The 22497-nt window shown below is 39.4% G+C and overlaps 1 protein-coding gene across 3 annotated transcripts in view; it reads left to right on the top strand.

Annotated features, from left to right (window-relative positions):
• Window positions 1-19419, top strand: part of Liprin-gamma (liprin protein kazrin) — a 134700-nt gene extending 115281 nt beyond the window's left edge. For all 3 annotated transcript variants that reach the window (XM_089246003.1, XM_089246004.1, XM_089246005.1), the window contains exons 4-14: window positions 217-377; window positions 2715-2861; window positions 4048-4252; window positions 6519-6749; window positions 10257-10468; window positions 11936-12048; window positions 12151-12385; window positions 13990-14258; window positions 14418-14595; window positions 16160-16183; window positions 18834-19419. In XM_089246003.1, coding sequence (XP_089102129.1) covers window positions 217-377; window positions 2715-2861; window positions 4048-4252; window positions 6519-6749; window positions 10257-10468; window positions 11936-12048; window positions 12151-12385; window positions 13990-14258; window positions 14418-14595; window positions 16160-16183; window positions 18834-19019 — 1961 coding nt within the window. In that variant the 3' untranslated portion in view covers window positions 19020-19419. The remainder of the gene's footprint in view (window positions 1-216; window positions 378-2714; window positions 2862-4047; window positions 4253-6518; window positions 6750-10256; window positions 10469-11935; window positions 12049-12150; window positions 12386-13989; window positions 14259-14417; window positions 14596-16159; window positions 16184-18833) is intronic.
• The last annotated feature ends 3078 nt before the right edge of the window (window positions 19420-22497 follow it).

The following is a 22497-nucleotide window of genomic DNA, read 5'->3' on the forward strand; positions in this document are numbered from 1 at the left end:
AAAAGTCTCGCCACAGAGAGAACGGTACAAATACTCAATCATTACACTTCACATCTGAAATATCGATGACAGCGCTGAAAAACTAGATACAAGGTGTAATTTGAATAATACCTTTTAATAATACCAATAAACTAGTTGATGTGATTGATCAGCGTCGATGACAATGCAATTTCGTAAAATTAATTCATTTATATACTGTATTTCATGTGTGTATAGCGCTGAAGCAAGACAGGAAGCGCCTGAAGGCCGAGAAGTTTGATCTTTTGGCTCAAATGAAGCAACTTTATAGCACTCTGGAGGACAAAGAGGCCGAGCTGAGAGAATTTATTCGCAACTACGAACAGAAGATGAAAGACAGTGACGAGGCCATCAAACAGGTCAGTACTTCAGGTGTATTTAACAGGGTGGCTAAGCGGTCTATAGGATCCTATGTTATACTCTTAGCTTCTATCGCCCCCCCCCCCCCCCCCAGGACCGTTCCATCGCCCACCAGCACCAGGGGACAATATTGCCCACTTTGGGAAACACTGATCTAGAGAGTGATGGACCAGTTCGTCGAGAAAACAAAAGAGTGAAAAAGATTTGCAAGCACGTGGGGGACCAAAAGAATGAGTGACCATAGAATGCACTTGGTGGCCAAAAAGGTCTCCTAGAGAGCGTGCAAGCATGTGCTCATCAAATGTCAAGTGTTCTCTGTGTAATATTTTTTGCATTGTTGATTTCAGCATATAATGCATAATAAAGACTTAATCATCCTGCAGCGTGCTAATATGTGAGTGGCCAAAGGGGGGAACCTAGAGGGGGAAGGAGCAGTTCAGTGAGTGACAAAAAAGAGTGACCTAGACTCTGGAAGCATGCAAAAGGCCAAAAGAGTGACCCAGAAAATGACCAAAGGATGTTTAGGGAAATCAGACTAGAATGGCGGCAAAATTTGTATAGCCCACAAGCAGTAAAACCATAAGTTCGCGACTGGTCAGTGCGGAATCTGCATCCAGATGAAAATAAATGACCGAAGCTGTAAATTACATATCTTTTCTAATTATGTAAGTGGCCAAAAGCGGAACCCAGATGGTTACCCCAGGACGCCCTAGGTCAAACGCCAAAAAACCAATAATCCCTGTACTATTCCATAGTCAAGTGAAAAAATGGTGTAAATGCATTTTCTGTATTTGATTTTAATATCTGCTTCATACTAAAACACATTTCGTGGATCTGAAAGATAGCAAACTCATCGGTGGCCCCGGGGATCCACGTACTACCTGTTGAAAACCACCATGATACACATTGTGAAAAAAGATGGCTGTCTGGTTTCTCCTTATACATTTGCAAATCGTTCATAAACACTTTTGAAACCTCCGTAAGAATTGAACGATTCAAATTTTGTGAAAAAATTTTGTGTTCAAATTTAAACGTGTGAAAATTCATAATTGGCTGTGGAAGGGTTTGAAAATTCACCATTATGGTGCCGTATCGTTAGAAAATCTGCATCGTTGATGCAGAAATGTTTGAAAAGTGCAAAAATGTTGTTGGCGGTGGGATTTTTCGAAAATTCATTAGAGGCCGTTGGATTATTCGAAAATTGTTAACTTTGGAATTGTTTGAAGATTGATAATTCATTGTTGACTGTGAAATTGTTTGAAGATTGACGATTCATTGTTGACTGTGGAATTGTTTGAAGATTGATTATTCATTGTTGCTGTGAGATTGATTGAAGATTGGGGATTGATTGGTGTCTGTGGGATTTTTTGAAGATTGGTGATTCATATTGTTGACCGTGGAATTGTTTGAAGATTGATGATTCATATTGTTGACCGTGGAATTGTTTGAAGATTGATGATCCATTATTGATTGTGGAATTGTTTGAATATTCGTGATTCATTGTTGACTGGAATTGTTTGAATATTCGTGATTCATTGTTGACTGGAATTGTTTGAATATTCGTGATTTTTTGTTGACTGGAATTGTTTGAATATTCGTGATTCATTGTTGACTGGAATTGTTTGAATATTCGTGATTCATTGTTGACTGGATGATTCATTATTGACGGTGGAATTGTTTAAAAATCATTATTGACTGTGGAATTTTTTTGGAAATTCATTGCTGGCTGTAGGATGGTTTGAAAATTCATCATTATGGTGCAGTATTGTTCGAAAATTTATTGTTGGCTGCAGAAATGTTCGAAAATTCATTATTATATGCGAAACCCTTGTAGATCACACGGGAGGGTTTAGAAACTAATCATGATGCAGTATTTTTTTTTTTTGGAACGCATTATCGTTCTGCAGTGTTGATCAAAAACTCATTTTCAATGGAATTTCAGCAATGCTAGAGCATATTGTTAGTAGTATAGACAATAGTAGCATAAAGATTAATCTGACGATTGTTTTAACGAGGAATGGGAGGGGGGGGGGGTGATCTTAAGTTACTGTTGTACTCAAAAAATCAATTTTTTGAATCAAAATTTTGATTCATTTTATGTCATATTTAACGCGATTTTCATCCGGAAGGAGGGGAGGGGAAATAATTTATAAATTTTTGATTGCGCGGAATCATGTGCTTTTGTGAGATGTTAAAACCCGTTTTCTTATCGGTGCATAGCGATATCAGCCTGGTAGCAAATTTAGGATTATAGAATTGGGTAAAATACGGACCCTGTAATGAATCCTTGAATGCAAAGAATAATTAATAAACTTCTGTTTTATGTTTTGCTTTAGCTGCGTAAGGATCGGGAAGAACTGGAGAAAGAGAAGAGGAGCCTCCTGCACAGGGCCAGGGAAGAGGCAGAGAGATGCGTACATTTCTGTAATCAGAGCACACTCAAAGATGCCCACATCAAAGAGCTTCAGGAAGAGCTGGCCATCGTGAGTGTTTCGCAAATTTTTCGCAATTATTTCTATGCATGGGGTCTTAGATACAATTCTAACATCCCAAGAAAACATGTTTATATACGAAATAAAGTGTTCACAAATTTTCTTTTATTATTATTAGAGGTACGTAAATTTCACAAAAAAAAAAAATAAATTCCGAATCGGAAATTGAGCATTTATATGCACAACTAAAAGTTTTCAAGTAGAGAATATTGCATTCATTCACAAAAGAAATTTGATTAAAATTTTTTCCCTCCCGCAAAAAAATTTCAAATTAAAATTGTTTCGTTTATCTGCAAAAAAACTCTAAAATCAAAAATATTTCTCAAACCAAAAATTTCACATTCATCCGCAAAAATATTTTGTAAATCAAAAAATTTTGCATCTTTACGGAAAAATATTTCTCAAATCAAAAAATTTTGCATCTTTACGGAAAAATATTTCTCAAATCAAAAACTCTTTGCATTCATTTATGAAAAAAAAAAATTTTCATCCATCTGCAAAAAATTTTAAATAAAAAATTTTGCATTCATTCCCAAACAATCTCAAATCAAAAATTTCGCATTCACATGTAAAAACAGTTTTCAAATGAGGAATTTTGCATTCATTCGCAAAAACGACTTGAATAATGGCACAATTTTTTTTTAAAGTTCGATTATGAGGCCAAGTGTTTAAATACTGTACTTAGTTGAATGTTCTAGAATTCAAGTGCTCAGAGAGCAAAGTCGGCCATGAGGGAAGGCTCTTGAGCCAAGTGGGCTTCTTGGCAATTTTTCCCCCATTTTTTGTATAATACTATTTTCTTGAATAAAAATATACGTTGAAAAAACAAATTACTCATTTTGAAGCGAAAATAGGTAGTAAGTTAACATATGTACAGACGCAAACAAATACACGTACGTAGATACAAACATACATAAACGTAAAAAACATACACTTTGTGACCTCAAGGGACTTGGAAATCCTTTCAGCAGGTCTACAAGGTTAGAATTTTGAATATTTCAAGCAACAGCTTATATAAAGACTAGACGCGTCATATTGTATTCATTTTTCAGTATTCTGTATATGCAGGTATCCCTCGCTATACGCGATTATTTATTTATCGTTTCTTCTATTTCTTAAATATGAAAATTACGTTACGTATCCCTAATTATTATTGTTGTTGTTGTATGTGTTTCAGTTGCGAGAGAAACATCTCTCAATGGAGCAAGACCTCCGCCAGACACCGAGCGCGTACGGTAGCCCGGGGTCAGTTTCTTACAGGACGGCCAACGGCATCGAATCGTCGCGTGGAAGCCCTACTCCAACGCCGGGATCCGACCCGACGACCTCGTCGTCTTACGGCGGGACTCCGACCATCGCCATGCAGTATTCCGGCATGAAAGGCAAGTCACACCCACATTTGTTTATGCCGTTCTTTTTAAAATCTGCGGCTTTTCTTGTCAATTCGAGCCGTGGTGACTGAAGTAAACATTCCATAGTCCAAAATGGTATCTTTATGCTGAAGATAGAGGGACAAAAAAAGTCATTGTCAAGCTATTTATTTTTTAAAAAAACCACGTATATGGAACGACAGGAAGAAGGATATCCATATTAAAACTCGGCAACATTCCTTTTCCACCAATTTTCCAATAAACTCTAGCTTCTACGCAGCGGAAAAGACAACTTAACTCTTTTACTTGATGACTTTTTCCCTCCACGCCATTAACATAGCGAATTTTGAGAAAGAAAGCTAAACAGAACAAACTGTTTGGCAGCTTTGCAAAAGCATTCATAACTCAAAGAAACTCAGTTAATTACGACAAAAGCGGTCAGTCCCAGCTTTCAAATGAACATTTCAGATATCGATATTTTTTATATATATCGGCATCTCTCAAAGTATCTGAACACAAGGATAAGTAAAATGTGTCTAAGGAAATTCAGCGGATCCCCCCCCCCCCAACTTACTAAAATGTGGACCTAAATTTTTGGTTTTAATTTCCAATACGGGTGATAGATGGGGTGCACCTTCTCGGACTCAAACAATTCTCACGTCATGAATTCGGTGGTGCCACAAATATACAACCGATACTTCCCGGCAGGGGCGTACGCAGGACCGATATTTGGAAGGGGCGGGGTACGGCTTAAGTGAGGGTGCAAGGGATGCGGTGCACCTGGGCGGCAGGTTGTAAGGGGCCGCAGCCTAAGGTTTTGTTTAGGTACAGATAATTTTAAAATTTCGTAATGATAAAAATTCACATGACACCAAAAGCACTGCCACTCCTTTTTGAGCCATACCTTGACAACAAAATATTGAGAAAACTTGGTGGAAACAGACAGGGCCTGGGGGCCATAATACCAAGAGCAAGAATGAACTCTATCACATGTGGGGGGGGGGGAGGGGAGACCAAGTCTGTATTTTGGTTCGGCTAAGGCCCCTTAGGCTGGGATCTTTGGTGGGGCCCCCCCCCCAGGTCAAATTTTTCACGAGGCTCTCTATATTAAATTTATAGTATGAAAGAAAAGAAAATGACGAGAATATCGTCCCGGCTGGAACTCTGTCAGCCCCAGCAAGTAATTTTTCTGAAGCGGTCAAAGAATTTGGGTTCTTACGTGTCCAGGGTCTGAAGCACCAGAAAGACCACCCCCCCCCCCCCCCCACTAACCTAATTTCTGCCTTGGGAACCTTGGAGTAAGTATATTTTAGCATTAACAAGGTTCAACTGTATTTTTAAAAAAAATGGATTAAAAAAATTTTCATCCTAAAAGGAAGGGAAATATGATGTTCCATTAATGAGATCTATAAAATGGGGAAAAACGTTATCTGGCATAATTAAGAACAGGAAAATAATTCCGGACCAAAAAACAGGAGGGTGCGGTAGCTCAGGTCGATAAGATACTCACCTAAAGTACCGAAGGATGTTTGAAGGTGTCGCGAGTTCGATACTCGCTTCGTCCATGTCAGAAATTTTTCTGACGCTGGGGCACAACAGAAACGGCGACACGACCACAGAAAAAGATTGCTACCAAAGTGAGTCCCACACCGAGGGGTTAGCGAACCAACCTCTCGGTGAGTATAGAAAAATGCTGCCGTTCGGTATCGGGAATAAATTGTAGGCCCCGCTCTAATTATCCCTCGCGTGCAGAAAATGATCATGGTGCGACAACAATTATCAAAGAAACATAACAGTCTCTTTAAAAGCGGGATCTATGGTCAAGTACATTTTGTCGGTTCAACATTGATGTGCGGCTTCGGACGGATAGAAGGTCAGGTTTATTCCAGAGTCCCCTTGTTTTTCCAAGGTTTATCCCAAGCCCTTTCAGCCTCCTTCAAGGGACTTCTGAAATATAGATAGCAGCACTGAAAAATCAGACACAATACTAGATACGCACTCAGACTATTAGGCGCGCACACACACACTTACACTTCCGGCATAACTCATTCTGTAGTAAATTGCCCATGGCGATAGATCGTCGTTGTGCTCGGTTTGAAAGAAAGAAAATTGACGCCTTTAGGGGCGGTGATGTGAGGGCCCTTTAAGAATTTTTAGTACATATAATAAAAATCGATTAAAAAAAATGTAAATAAATCAAATTTTGATCTATTTGTAATTCTTCTGTGACCGAGTGCAATGCAATATATTGTGAATGCGGATTTTTCCTTGAATGTAGATTCGGGTAAGGCGTCCTCGTCTCCTGAAGACCACAGACCGTCGTTGCTGTCCCGTTCCGCGGAGGACATCTTTAATTCTGCTGTTTGCGTAGTGGACGAAGAGCGCCAGAAAGTGGCGACCATCTCCAAGAAGGGCAAGGAGAAGAAAGGCAGCACCTGGGGTTCCATATCCAGGGTCTTCTCCAGGAACAAGCAGAGGAGGAAAGCCTTGGACCCGGACCTGTTCCAGAGTAAGCCAATTCTCATAGATCGTGCATCCAACACGTAGCCGGTCAATTTGTCGCAATCAACTTGTCGCGCTCAACTCGTCGCGCATCAATTTGTCGCAGTGCCAATTCGTCGCGGTACAAATTCGTCGCAGAGCCAATTCGTCGCGATACAAATTCGTCGCGGTACAAATTCGTCGCGATACAAATTCGTCGCAGAGCCAATTCGTCGCGGTACAAATTCGTCGCAGAGCCAATTCGTCGCGGTACAAATTCGTCGCAGTGACAATTTGTCGTGTAACCAATTCGTCGGGACGTCAATTTATCGCAGAGTCAACTCGTCACGCGATCTGTATGTAGGTTTTTTTGTCTCATACGTGAAAAAATAAACATGAAGAAAAGTTTTTTTCCATCAAGAAATGCACACAGTTTACTAAATTTTTTTTTTTGTCATTTCGAAAAAAATCATCGAAATTACATCGAAATTAAAATTACAATTGATATTAATGTTTTATTATTTAATTATTGTAAATGTTAAAAAAATCATTTTTTCTATGATAAAATTTTAAAATTCTGTAAAAAAATGTCGGTGTTTATGATATTCCCCAAATTACAGTACAGCGGAGGCTGTCTTTAAGTGTAAACTTGTATCTGTCCCATGTGGAATCGAGACTCCCACCAACATTAACCACTACAGTATCTCCACAAGAACCTGAAATAATTAATAATTTAATTTAATTAATATTTCATTTTCACCGGATAAGCCACACTTGTCGCTTTCTCTCGAGATTTGCATTACTCGTAGCGAGGGGAGTTGGGGCGCACACCGAGATGATAAATTGCGATCACATACATTTTCAAAATTTAATTTGCACCGGATAAGTTGCTCAAGTTAAAAACTCAAAAAATCCAACCAATAAAGTTCATAGGTTACATTCGAGCAAATGCAACCGATAATCTTATTGGTTGAATTTTTCAAGTTTTATAAAAGGACTTTTAGAACACTTTCATAGTGTAATGCTAGCCTTAGATATATTGTCGGTAAAAAATTCCTCAAAGATGTATTCCCTACATGGCAGATACATATTCAATAGTGAATTAGGGCCATTCAAGTATTACGTGAGCAGATTTTCAGCCATTTTTGACCCCCTCCCCCTTGTCAGCAAAAATCAGCAAAACACTGACCCCCGTCAGCAAAATTTCACCAGAAGCTTAGAATATTTCATATCTTCAAAAAGGGGTGGTTGATGACGTAAGCGACCTTCAACCCCCCCCCCCCCGCCATCAAAAGTCAACAAATCCGAAACTCCCTCCCCGATCCTGACGTAATACTTGAATGACCCCTTAGGCAAATTGTGCTTTGGGATGGGCATTGATCCTAATTTATCATCTTGGTGTGTTCCCGCAACACCCCTCGCTGCGAGAAATGGAGATCCCGCCAGAAAGCGGGAGTGCGGCTTATACGATGAAAATTTAATTTTGAAAATTTATTTTATCGTAATTTATCATCTTGGTGTGTTCGCCCAACGCCACTCGCTGTGAGAAATGGAGATCCCGCCAGAAAGCGGGAGTGCGGCTTATACGGTGAAAATTTAATTTTGAAAATTTATTTTATCGTAATTTATCATCTTGGTGTGTTCGCCCAACGCCACTCGCTGCGAGAAATGGAGATCCCGCCAGAAAGCGGGAGTGCGGCTTATACGGTGAAAATTTAATTTTGAAAATTTATTTTATCGTAATTTATCATCTTGGTGTGTTCGCCCAACGCCACTCGCTGTGAGAAATGGAGATCCCGCCAGAAAGCGGGAGTGCGGCTTATACGGTGAAAATTTAATTTTGAAAATTTATTTTATCGTAATTTATCATCTTGGTGTGTTCGCCCAACGCCACTCGCTGCGAGAAATGGAGATCCCGCCAGAAAGCGGGAGTGCGGCTTATACGGTGAAAATTTAATTTTGAAAATTTATTTTATCGTAATTTATCATCTTGGTGTGTTCGCCCAACGCCACTCGCTGTGAGAAATGGAGATCCCGCCAGAAAGCGGGAGTGCGGCTTATACGGTGAAAATTTAATTTTGAAAATTTATTTTATCGTAATTTATCATCTTGGTGTGTTCGCCCAACGCCACTCGCTGCGAGAAATGGAGATCCCGCCAGAAAGCGGGAGTGCGGCTTATACGGTGAAAATTTAATTTTGAAAATTTATTTTATCGTAATTTATCATCTTGGTGTGTTCGCCCAACGCCACTCGCTGTGAGAAATGGAGTTCCCGCCAGAAAGCGGGAGTGCGGCTTATACGGTGAAAATTTAATTTTGAAAATTTATTTTATCGTAATTTATCATCTTGGTGTGTTCGCCCAACGCCCCTCGCTGCGAGAAATGGAGATCCCGCCAGAAAGCGGGAGTGCGGCTTATACGGTGAAAATTTAATTTTGAAAATTTATTTGATCGGCGTACTGACTCTGCGACAAATTTGTACCGCGACGAACTGATTCTGCGACAAATTCGTACCGCGACGAACTGATTCTGCGACAAATTTGTACCGCGACGAACTGACTCTGCGACAAATTTGTACCGCGACGAAATGAGTCTGCGACAAATTTTCACCGCGACGAACTGACTCTGCGACAAATTTGTACCGCGACGAACTGACTCTGCGACAAATTTGTACCGCGACGAGTTTGTAGCACGACGAATTGACGCTGCGACAAATTGATTGCGACGAATTGTCGTGCGACAAGTTGATCGCGACGAATTGACCTAGACCCCATCCAACACAATGCTAATCGCGCAATGTGTTGTGTGGCGAGTGCGGAAAATTCATGACCAGCAATTCACCGACATGTCAAGTCATCGACAAAGTAACACATAGTGAGTGAACAAGTGAATGACTGAGTGATTGATCAAGTGAATGACTGAGTGATTGATCAAGTGAATGACTGAGTGATTGATCAAGTGAATGACTGAGTGATTGATCAAGTGAATGACTGAGTGATTGATCAAGTGAATGACTGAGTGATTGATCAAGTGAATGACTGAGTGATTGATCAAGTGAATGACTGAGTGATTGATCAAGTGAATGACTGAGTGATTGATCAAGTGAATGACTGAGTGATTGATCAAGTGAATGACTGAGTGATTGATCAAGTGAATGACTGAGTGATTGATCAAGTGAATGACTGAGTGATTGATCAAGTGAATCAGAGAGTGAACAGGTGAGCCAGAGGAAAAGCGATACCAACTCAATCGCTCACTTACTCGGTCATTCATGCTGTCACTCACTCAATCGCTCATTCATACGGTCACTTACCCACCCATACATTAGCTTATTCGCCAGATCACCCACCAACTCACTCTATTCGTTCACTCGCTCTCACATTCACTCACTTACTTAGTCACTCGCCCACCGTTGATGAATCGTTGTCGGTGAATTTTCCTATCGATGAATTGCGTGGAGGTGAATTTTCCATATATTGTATTTTGGTGCTGCTACTGATAACACAAAATTGTATTTCCTCTCTCCCCCCCACAGACAGTCGCACCTCGTGGTCACCGAAGAGCAGCGTATGTTCGAGTAGCCCCCTGAGCGAAGAGAGCTACCACCAGAAGTTGCGGCTGCTCGAGGAGACTCACGGGACTCCGATGGAGCACTGGAGGGCAGCTACGGTCCTTGCTTGGTTAGAGATTACTATGGACATGCCACAGTACGGAACCATGTGTGGCGAAAACATAAAGAGCGGAAAGGTATCTTTGTTCTGGGATGTAGGGGGTAGGACTACCACCGCGATGATCAATGTCAGAGGTGCACAAACTTTTCAGTTCGCGGCGGGCCAGAAACTCCGCACGTATAGCGGTGACCATAAAAAAGACCCGTATTTTACTGAACATTAATATGATTTCTTCCCCCCCCCCCAAGAAAGCTTTTTATGAAATGTCCCGTATTTTTTCACAAGGCTGTCTTGAATTTTCCCTGCGATCAAGAATTATGATTACATTATAAGAGAAGATTACATTATAATATAAATATGTATCATGATTAATTATAGTCATGTAAATACAGTCGACACTCGTTATAATGACCCCACGTTACAGCTAACATTTCATTACAACGACTGGTAGGATAAGTCCCAAATGTTTCCATAGTACGACTATCATACATGTTTCACTTTCGATGTAACGACCCTCCCCTCAATATAACGTCCGTTTTCGACGGGACGAAGTATGGCATCATATCACTCGTCGACTGCATATTCATTTCACATATTTGGCGAACGTGTACGGTTTTTTTTTTTGGGGGGGGGGGATTATATTTTAATTCATCGCGCCTTGCGGTAGCCCTCTATTTCACATCTTTGGCGACTTTTCAGCAATTTGAGCCAGAGTTGAAAACTTTTTACTAATAATTGGCAAATTGGCCTTTGACTAATTGACACTTGACACTTTTACTTGCCTTTGACAATGTTCTTGGTGATAATTTGCGACGTATTGTATGGATCCAGATTTCCTGTATTTTTGTCAAGAAAATTCGGTCAGCTTACATGTAGATCATACATGCTTAATCCATGGCTCGCGGGCAAAATGTGGGCCTTGGAACGATCTGCTGTAGCCCAGCGACCTCAAACCTAATTTTGTAAAAATGAATTTGACGGCATATTTACAAATCACTTAAGGTACATGCGGCACAGATCAAAATCACGCAGACGGCCCACGGCACATTTCCACATTACTGAGTCGCCCGCAGCCATATTCCCAGATCACTCAAGTGACTGCGGTATATTCTCAGATCACTTAAATGACCAACAGCACATTCCTAGATTACTCGAGTGTCGTGCCGCATGTACCCACCCGGGTCCGGGGGCCTCACAAAAATGCGAACTGGTTTATATTTTCGAGAACTTTCCAGGCCATTTCCCATGGCCTCAAAAAAATTACTTGGGCCGGGGACCCCATTATGTCTTTAAGACGGCCCTGCTTGAGTGACCCCTGACACATTTTCAACCAATAAAGTGGCCCTCACTCTTGGGCCCACTCCCCAAGGCTTGGTATAGATCAAGTTGTACTTTTCTACCGAAACATCTTTCGCGGACCGGATGGAACACCTTGGCGGCCCACATTCGACCCATGGGCAAGAAGTTGTTCACCTCTAATCTATATGTAAATTTTTGTGAATCAAAAACCCAAATTTCTGAACTTATTTCATTATATCGAAAGGTCCTTCTGGAGCTGTCCGACGCCGAGCTTGAAGAAGGGTTGGGAATCTCGAACGTCATGCACAGGAGGAAGCTCAGGTTGGCCATCGAGGAACATCGGGAGCCTTCATTATGGTAAGTATGCGGTCATGGAAAATCACAAAAATGATATATATGTATATATTTTGAATCGTCACGACAATATTTCCAATGCTTCTCCTCCTGTATTCTTAAAAGCCGGTACCCGAAGATTTGCCTGATGACTCATTCGTGGGTCGTCGAGGAATGGCTGCCTAGCATTGCCCTGACGAGCTACCTGCCAATCTTCTCAGAACACCTAGTCGACGGAAGAGTTCTGGACACTCTAACCAAGAAGGATCTCGAGAAGCACTTCGGCATTACGAGGAAGTTCCACCAGATGAGCATCATCCACGGCATCCATCTCCTCAGGATCCTCAATTTCGACAGACAGGTAGGGGGGTGCTTCCTTTCTATACCGTACACACTCAAGCCGAGGCCTTCGTTAAACCCGCTGGAACCTGAGGCTATTCCACCCCCCCCCCCCACCAATAATTAATGAATATACAATGCAACGTACCTACATACAATGTCTTAACAACAAATTGTCTACATACAAATCTTAATGAGAATTACTTGGAGTTGGGACCACGATAGTAAGTCGTACTAAACAGGAAAACGTTCTAAACGGTAATTTTATGAGTGGGATCGACACTATGATCGAATTTGGAAAGCAATCTCCGTCTAACACTGTGATTCCCAATACATCACGACAAGGAGAGTGGGAGGGCAATTTGATTTTTAAGTGGAGGGAACAATTTTGAGAATGAGTTTTTTCTATTGAGATTTGTGTGGAACTTTTCAGAACTGCGTCCACGAAACCCCCCCCCGTACCAATAAAATGAAGAAAAATGAAAGCTGCATTTGAAAAAACATCTCTTGGAATGGTGTTATGAGCGATAAAAATGGTATATAGAAAAGGATTGTTGGGGAAAAAAATCTATCAGGAGAGAAGTATCATTGAAGAACATGTCCGGGAAGAGGATATTGTTAGAAAACCCACTATTTTTGAGGGGAATAACATTTTCAGGGAAGAACATCGTTAAAAAAACCTTTGATAGGGACATTAAAAAAACACATCTATTGGGTGGATCATTATTGAATTAACTCAGCTAGCAGTTAAAAAATTAACTGTTGGGAGGACCATTGTGGAACAAATTCCACTGACAGGTAAATTGAAAAAAAAATCTGTTGGGAGGACCATTTTTGAAAAACTCCGCAGTCAGGGACATTGAAAAAAAATCATCCGTTAGGAGGACCATTGTGAACAACTTCTGCTGTGTGGGATGTTGTTCAACAATGGTCCTCATCCCAGTATAATTTTTTTTTCTCAAACTCTGCTGTCGAGGACGTTGAAAAAAAACTGTTCGGAGGACTTTATATTGATAGAATTCGGAAAAACTTTCACTCAAAAAAAAGGAAAAACCTTTTTTTTGAGTGAACGTTCCTCTGTCAGGGACGTTGAAAAGGCATCTGTTGGGAGGACCATTGTTAAAAAAACTCCACTTTCAGGGACGTTGTTCCCCCCAACAGTCCTCCTAACAAATGTTTTTCAAACTCCACAGTCAGGTACGTCGAAAATTAACATTTGTTAGGAACGCCACTGTGGAACAAACTCCACTACCCTGTGGAAATTAAAAAACAAATCTGGGGGAACATTGTTGAACAACGTTGTCAGGAAAATTGAAAAAAAAAAAAAAAAAAACACGTGTTGGGAGGACCATTTTCGAACAAATTCTGCTGTAAGGGACATTGAAAAAAAAAATGATTCGTTCAGAAAACCATTGTTGAACAAATTACGCGGTCAGGGGCGTTGAAAAAATATCTGTTGGGAGGACCATTGTTAAACAAACTATGATGTCAGGGAAATTGAGGATACGTATACAAAACATTGTATATCAAAATTATTATTAGCTGTTATTGTGTGCTATCTATCCTCTATGATTAGTGGGAGCAAGAATAATTTGAGGTTTTCTCCTGTCTCCCATCTGTTTATAGGTCTTGAACCAACGGCGAATGAACAGCGAGAGCATGGACGTCGACCCTTTGGTCTGGACAAACCAGCGCTTCATCAAGTGGGCGGCAAGCATCGACCTTGGCGAATACGCCGAGAATCTCCGCAACAGTGGCGTACACGGTGCCCTGGCGGTACTGGAGAACACCTTCTCCGCGGAGACGATGGCAACGGCTCTGGGGATCCCGACATCGAAGAATATCATCCGGAGACACCTGACCACGGAGTGGCAGAACTTGATACAACCTGCGAGGTCAGTTGTTATTTTTGTTAATGCTACTGGAATGGAATTATGTGTGCATTTAGAGACAAATCCTGACGGACCTCTCCCCCCCCCCCCCACAAAGTTTCCAAGCTGTTTTGTGTTAATTATATTAATTTACATGAATTCTTTTTCCTTCCAAATGTATAGGTTATCTCTCGAGTCAGAGAGCTTAGTGGCTAAAAAGTCGAAGAGTGAGAAGAGACTGGTCAGCGGAAGCAGCTCCACGTCATTAGCGTCACAAGGCGGCAAGAATAGCAACGGCCTCGTCCAATCGTATGCGAGGAGGACGCTAGACCGTTACGATCGCAGGAGAACATCGTGGAGGGTAGGACAGCTACTACACTCAGTTAAGAAATTTCACTATGTGCCTCGCAATCAGGTAGACCTCCCCTCAAATTCGTTCTGATTGGCTATCAGATTCAAAAACTCAGAAACTTCAGTGTGGTGTAGAAGTAGTAGGTAGGGCCTCCAAAAAATGGCTCGGGGATCCATGATGTTCTCAAGTCAGCCACCTCGTTGGGCAATTTGCCTGTTGTGGCGTTGTATTTGTATAACTCACAAGCATATTTGCTTATTTGTATTGTATAAAGGAGGACGCTGTGCGTGCACCCTCTGTAACGTTCCTTTTCCCAATTTTTATAAGATATGGCGTCACTATAACTGATAAAGAAACCCAGACCACCCACAATAATTTTTCGCAACTAAAATTGAACCGCTAAAAAAATCAAAAACAGAAAAACAAATGTAACTATTATGAATTGTTCCCACTGTCTGGTCAGTTTTATTGCTTTGCGGTCTTTGCCTGGAGCATGGCGAGGTTTACTTTGGTTGTTACATTTATTGGCATTTCTGAAAGTTCCCATTTTCAGATATATATGAGGGTGCCATGGGGTATTGCCCCTCCTCCAGCATCAAAGGCGGAGCGGACTGGTCTAATGTATATGCGTATACATCTTTAGGTTGTATGGAAATAGTTGTATATATTTGGGTATATTTGGGGTGGGAGCTGGCTCCCATGGGCCAGATACCAGTTTACTCCTATGCCTATGTTATTGTGGTTAATGTGTGATACCTATACTAAAATCCTGAATTCTTCTCAAGAGCATTCACTGGACAAAGCCTAGCTCTAAAGATTTTTAATTGAAGTAAGAGACCTGCAGATCGCGCTCCACCTAAAAATCACTTGAGCATGTAGTAAAACAGGTTGTATGTAGCCACACACAATATACTGTTCTTTTGATACCCTTAAAAACACGACTGGCCTCAGATGACTCAAAACATTTGAATACTACTTAATCCTATTACAGGGTTCCTACCAACCTGGTAAGTCAGAGAAAGTCAGGGGAAGTGAAAAATGGTAAAATGGAAAATGTAAGATATTTGGCAAAAGTCAGCAATTTGCATTTTATGCAAATATTTGATAGATTTCAGGGGAAAAAAACTGAAACTCGAAAAGAAAAATTCGAAATTTGGATGGTTAAGATTTGGAATTGTATTTCTTTCTTCCAGAGTTTCGATCAGGGAAAGTCGGATCAAGCAGATTTTGCTGGGAACCCTATATCAAACAGTAAAGCCCCCCCCCCTCTTAACAGACATCCCTGTGATGTAGTCTCACCCCTTTTAATTAAAATATTTAAAAGTATGCATTTCAAACCCCTCTTTTATGGACAAATTATTTTGTCCCCCGCCCCCGTTGTAATAACCAATCTGTGAAAAATATAGTTAACTTGGCCCGAATGGCTTCAATTATCAGTAATATTAACCTCAATAATATTTGCTAATATGCATATTTCTCTTTTCAATTATTTTCGAATTGTGAACACTTTGTTTGATGATAATTGTATTGCAATAATTTATTTGTATTAATGATTTTTCATTCCTATTTACAGTTTTCAACTTGGAGAAGCTCTCAGGTAAGCTTTTCAAATACTTTTTAGCTTTGATTTAAGTAAACCAAAGCTCTTTCGAATTTCCTGGTCAATTTGAAAGTGTAAGAAAAGGTATAATTCTGCGCAGGGGGGGGGGGGGCAGGGTTAGAAAGAAAACAAAAAATCTATGAGGAAAAAATCAACATCAGAAATCATCCTATTTTATAATGTTAAGGCGGCTATCGTCCATTAATGGGAATTTTTTGGCTAGTTTGGTAGAGTAAAAATTGGCGAAACTACTACTAAACCACACATGCATGCACCTCGCCCATATTTCTCTGTGGAACCTCTAACGAATTGGTACATGCTGGAATGTCTGTGTACGTGTTATGAACCTGGCATGAAGTTTGTTTTTGTGTAATGTTTGTTATGTGTGGTGCCACCATCTGCCATCAGTTTTTTCTAACTATGAGTAAAGTGTAATTATTGAATGACTGTATCGTTGTAGGCCTGTTGCTCTTATGTGAGCGGCTGTGGTAGTCGAGTGGTTGTAGTGACAGACTCGCATCACGAGGACTCTGGTTCGAACCCCACGTCACCACAGTGGTAGTCGGCTGAAGTTGGTTTTCTGTGGTTCCCAACTTCAAGGTGCGAATTTGAGCCCATCTCACCATTATAAAGTCTCGCCACAGAAAGCAGCAGGCCTACAATGGTACAAATATTCAATCATTACACTTCACTCACTTCACCACTTCACTTCTGAAATATAGATAGCGGCACTGAACAATCAGATAATGATATGCACTCAGACTGTTAGGTACACACACTCACACTTCCAGCACAGCTCATTCGGAGGTAAATTGCCCATGGTGATAGACTAGAGTTGTGCTTGGTTTGAAGGAAAGAAAAAAAGGCTTAAATTCTTACGCCTGATTGGTGGTAAGATGCTTGTGCACCACCGTGAAGGTGACCATCAGGTCCCCGGTTTGATCTGGGGGGGGGGGGGAATATAGATAAGATATTTTCCCCTAATGAGCTTGAGGCGGCCGCCAATAAACGGCGTCTTCATTTCCAACCCAACTCGTTAATGGTAGTAAATTGCTGTATAGCGGTATGGCAGGAATTTATGTGTGGGTGAAGGGTGAAGTAGCCCTGGTGACTTTAGAATTTGTTCAGACCCTTGAGAAAGCCCTGCAGCAGAGTCTTCTAAACTTTTGTCTCCCTCCACCCTTTTCTGAAGAGAAAAAAACTCATCACGTCTCCGCCGGGACTCGAACCCAGGCCCTCTTGCATACTGGGCAAGAGGGCCTGGGTTCAAGTCCCAATAGAGACACGATGACTTTTATTTCCGAGTTCACCTCAGCATAATACCCGGAAAATAACTGTTTGCTTGATATCTCGAGCTGAGAAAAAGCCATCTATCTCTCTCTAAAAAGGATTCATTTGATTGATCAATATATAAATATTTTACAAAGAGACGTAACCGGTACAAAAAATGAGTGCATTCATTTCTTAATAAGATTTTTGAGCCATAGTCCAATTCAAAGAGAGATTCTTATGGCAAAGGGTCGTCATCGTTATGAGTTTGTTTTCTCGTCTTATAATGTTCACTAAAATCGTTAATAAACATTGTATTAATAACATGATAATTTTGGGTATAAATACAAACGTGCATCTAACATTGTCAAGTTAAACTGTTTTTCCTTCAATTTTTCCTCAATTTTAACTGCAATTAGGGATTTTTCTGATTTATGGCAACGTTTTTTATGGCAAGACAATTGGCGACGTCCCAGTCAGTACAGTAATTGGGTCATTTGAATGTTTTTCCACCAAATTTTTGTTCACTTTGATTTGTGGTTACCTCCACCATTCATCTCTTTTTGCATTAATTAGCATATTTGTTGTAAATTGCAGTTTCGGGCTGCAAATTAGAGATATCCCGTATTCAGGATCTCAATTTTCTGGCATTTTCCTTGATCAGGTATAATGAACCTAAGTATGAAGGTAAATTTTCATTTGCGAATCCATATGGATATTACTATGATATTAATTACAACAATTGAATAATTTTTCATCTAGTTAAAATTGAATCATCAAGTCTGCCTGTGAACCACCTAGCCATCGTCGTGGACCATAGGTTGAGAAACACTGGTCTAGAAGGATGTCAGCTGTTTAAAAGTCTTAGACTTGTGACTAGAAACAAATATTTTAATTCAGTATCTAGTATCTCAACTTACACACCTCCTGATGATGCCAACCATCAGTGTTGAGGGAAACACTGGGAAAATGAACTCTTACCAACGACAACCCTTTTTCTTGAAAGAACCTCTCTTTCAATATGAATCTATTCAGAGCTTTCCTGCACACTGTTTGCACAGATTTATTCTTTGTTCTAATTAGTCCATCTTGAGTAGCGAGTGGTTATTATTAATGATGCAAAATTAATGTATGCATAATAATAATTTTATGATAAGGGCGCACCTTAGTTACAGATCAGTTTTCGTCAATATACACATGTATGCATAAATTAATCGTCTGTTCAATGCCAATTGGTACTAGCATCCTGTAAAATCATAATACTGTGGTGTATTTACAAGCCTTGAGCATTGCTTTCACTAGTTACTCAACAATATGTTGTGGCATATGCCAAATGTATAAAAGAAAATTGATATTATTCCCCCCTCACTATTTGCAGGAATCTCTCAAGTCTACTTGCTCAAAGAAAGCTGCTGCAGCATCAGTATCGTCAGTACATCAGACACCAGTTGTCGAGAGGCCAAGATTATTGCCTTTATCGCCGAAACTGAATAGCAGCAGCAGGCATCGCAGAACATTCTCATCTCACTCTGACGTCGAAACTCTGACTGTCACTCCTGTCTAATAGGACGTCTTGCAATGCAAAAAAAGAAAATATATAGTTATATTTCATTATATATATAATAAGCATTGGCTGCTTCTGTGAAATTTAGAGAAATGTGATACAATATATATCTATATATATGTATAATATATATAAATGTGCGTATGCAAAATATTGCAGCTCTATATTTCCATGCAATGCCAGCTTAGTATTTATTTCGAAGTAGCACAAGCTGGAATAATTATACGCTGATTATTTGATGCAGCACACAGTGCCCTTCTCCCGAATCACCTCTCCCATAGGTAACCGTTATCTATGTGCAGTCGATGTGATTATGTTTATATTTTGTACATTTTTTTCTGTGCGTGTCTGTGTGTATGTGCAGTGTGTGTCATATATTTTTATGATGTAGTATGTATGCAAAAAAAAGAGAGAAAGAATAATATAAAGTACCTGTTCATATAGATTTATTTATATCGTCCCGAGAAAAATTTCATAATATAATAAAAAGAAACACAGAAGTATTATAATATATGTAAAGTGCACCTAAAAAATCCATTCCAAAATTATTATATATATATAATATAACTCTGTTCGGTCAGTCGAATATAGAATAATCATGCGTGTATGTGTGTGTTTGTGGAACTGATGCTACGATGCCAGCCTTATTTGTGTCAAACATCGTTTACACGCAATAGCAGCTGTGATGAGGAAATTGCTCATTTACGAAATTGATTCTAATGAAGTTTTTCAAATTTCTTGAGATAAATGTTTACCTTCTGATTTGATGTCATAAAAATGGTACCCCCACATTCCTGAGTGGGACCCCACAGATATATTTCTCAGATGGACCCCCCCCCCCTCCTCTAGTAAATACATATATACTGTTTGAAAAAATTAATACGATTCCTCGTGGGGCGCCCGAATGTGTGATCTAGATTCATGTTATTCACATTCTAATTCATTATACAATGACGTATAGATTTAAGTGTACAATAATTGCATAATTATTAATCGTAATATGTTCATTAAATGCTACATGATAATTCAGTGATTCACCATAAAATTTGTAAAAGCCTTAAAAAAAATCAGAAATTCTTAAAAGAGGTTTCGTTCAATTTTAAAAGAAAGAATTTCTGTACCAAATTACACTCATAATATCTCAAAACGAAGGATTTTTCTATGCTTGTGTTCCCGTTAATTCTCTCTTTTCAGACTCTCTTCTCACTAATGTGGTGTATGATTTTGATCGTCTTTGTCACATCATGTTCATTATATTCACTTAAGATCTGATTAAGCAAAGACCTGCAGTTTGAAGAATATTCTAAAACTGCTCTGCTTTCATGTCACTTACAAGGATTCATGCCTATACTCCTGTGAATTCTAAGGCAATTGCTCGAATCCAGAGTTTCTCAACCTTTCTGACCTGGCTGCGAAATATTATCTGGAGAAACCTTGCAGCATACGATAATTCTAGAGAAAATTCCCACTACAAATGGGGGTCGCTATTTGTTATAGCTGTTCATTACTGTTTCTCGTGGAACCCCTGACAATGTCTTGGGGGAAGGTCCAACCCATAGCAGTGTTTGAGATATGTTGCTCCAATTACTTGACTGTCAGGCAAATATTTATATTAAACACATAATAATACAAAATGGAGGAGAACTCCTGGACACATTTTAAAAATTAATAACAAATCAACAACTTGACATAAAAAGGTGCGGTTGGTTTGCACCAAAATACAGTCAAACCTTGATAGCAGCAGACAAAAAACTTCGAGTTATTGTTAGTTTGACTTATCAGAAAGTCCGATTTCAGAGTGGGAAAATTTATTAATATCATAACGCTATTTACAAATATTGCTTTGGTAAAGCATGCCAGACTACTGGAGTAGCTGTATATACTGTTATTATGGAAACGGACACTCATACATGATACTCGTATAAATGAAACAAATCATAAATAAAGTGTATACAAGATCATTTCCTATCAAAAAATGCAGTGATTTTTGACCGTTGAATCTGCTAAATTCTATATATATATTGTGAACTGCTAAATGCTACTTTTTAAATTTCTCTCATTCCCAAAAACTTTGAGTTTAGGGAAATTTTTAACGCTAAAATGCAGAAAAAGTTCTGGGGATGAGTGAAAACTTTCACTTAAACAGATATTCGAGCTATCAGTTTGAGTTATTGCGAACTGACTGTACTTATCATGGCCTTGAGTTTTTGGTTTTTTTTTCGATAAATTGAAAAAAGTTCAACATTTTATTCACAGGTGGTGCTGTAACATAACACATAAAATACAACACAAACAGCGCATAATTATTAACGTTTATCAAAATTAGTGTTACATAAAACTGCCGCATTCCAGTGTGAGTGCTCTTTTTAACTCAGGCTACATCTAAATGTGTGAGAGGTTGCTCATGTGGAAATATGGCAGTTTTTTGCCATGAAAATTGTCATGAACATTTCTTATGTACTGTTTGTGCTGCATTTTATGCGTTATGCCATTTTACAGCACTCCCGTCCCACTGAGTTAAATTTGAGCTTTTTTTCAATTTATCAAAAAGTCTATGCCATGATGTGTTTTAGGGCAAAATGCACCTTTTTATGACACTTGGTTGATTTATTATTTTCAAAATGTGTCCAGGACTTCTCCTCCACCATTTATATCTGGTACATGTTCACGCATGCATGGGAGATTCCATAGCTTATGTTGCCCTTCATAGTGAGAATGAAAGACGAATAACTATTCTATCATATATCTGACATTTTTGCTTTCAAACTGTACACTGCTCAGACTACATTAACAGTTGTCCATTTTAGCCGTTCCCTGATGGAGGGAACGACCAGATCAAAGAACAAATATATCTGTGACTGGGTGAAAATAACTGATTTCACTTTCTCATTGAACAGATAGTACAGATTAAAGTAATAGCTTTATTCAGATTGGGTTTCATTAATGAGTCGACTCTGAATCTATTTAAAAAATCAGGGGAGTTATTTATTTTACAATATGATCCTCACGTATTTCCAAGAGATCCGTACGATCTGTTTGGATGGGGACTTAAAAAATTAATATTATTAAAAACAATTTTTACACTGCTCAACACTGATTTTGTTCTATATTTCAGTGATTTTCGAGTGATTTCGGGGAGCTGATCCTGAATCTGGCATTGGTTTTGTCAGACTAGTTCTAGTTTTTGAGATAAAATGGAAATTAAATTTCAATATATTACAGTTGATGCTCTATATAATGACCCCCTTTCGTCCTGTTTGAAAACGGGCATTATATTGGGAGGGTCATTACATCAAAAATAAAACTTACGTGATAGTCGCTCTTTGAATACATTTAGGACTTATCCTACCGGTCCTTGTATTGGAATGGTCACTATAACATGGGGTCCTTGTAACGATTGTCGACTGTGATACTATAAACGGCATAAAAATCACATTGAAACTGCACGAAATGTAAATCTATGCATATAAATTGATTT

This window comes from Pholcus phalangioides, unplaced genomic scaffold (genome assembly GCF_987345545.1).
Source record: "Pholcus phalangioides strain wild (caught in Gottingen) unplaced genomic scaffold, Ppha-v1.0 ptg000016l_1, whole genome shotgun sequence".
In the NCBI taxonomy this organism is placed as follows: domain Eukaryota; kingdom Metazoa; phylum Arthropoda; class Arachnida; order Araneae; family Pholcidae; genus Pholcus; species Pholcus phalangioides.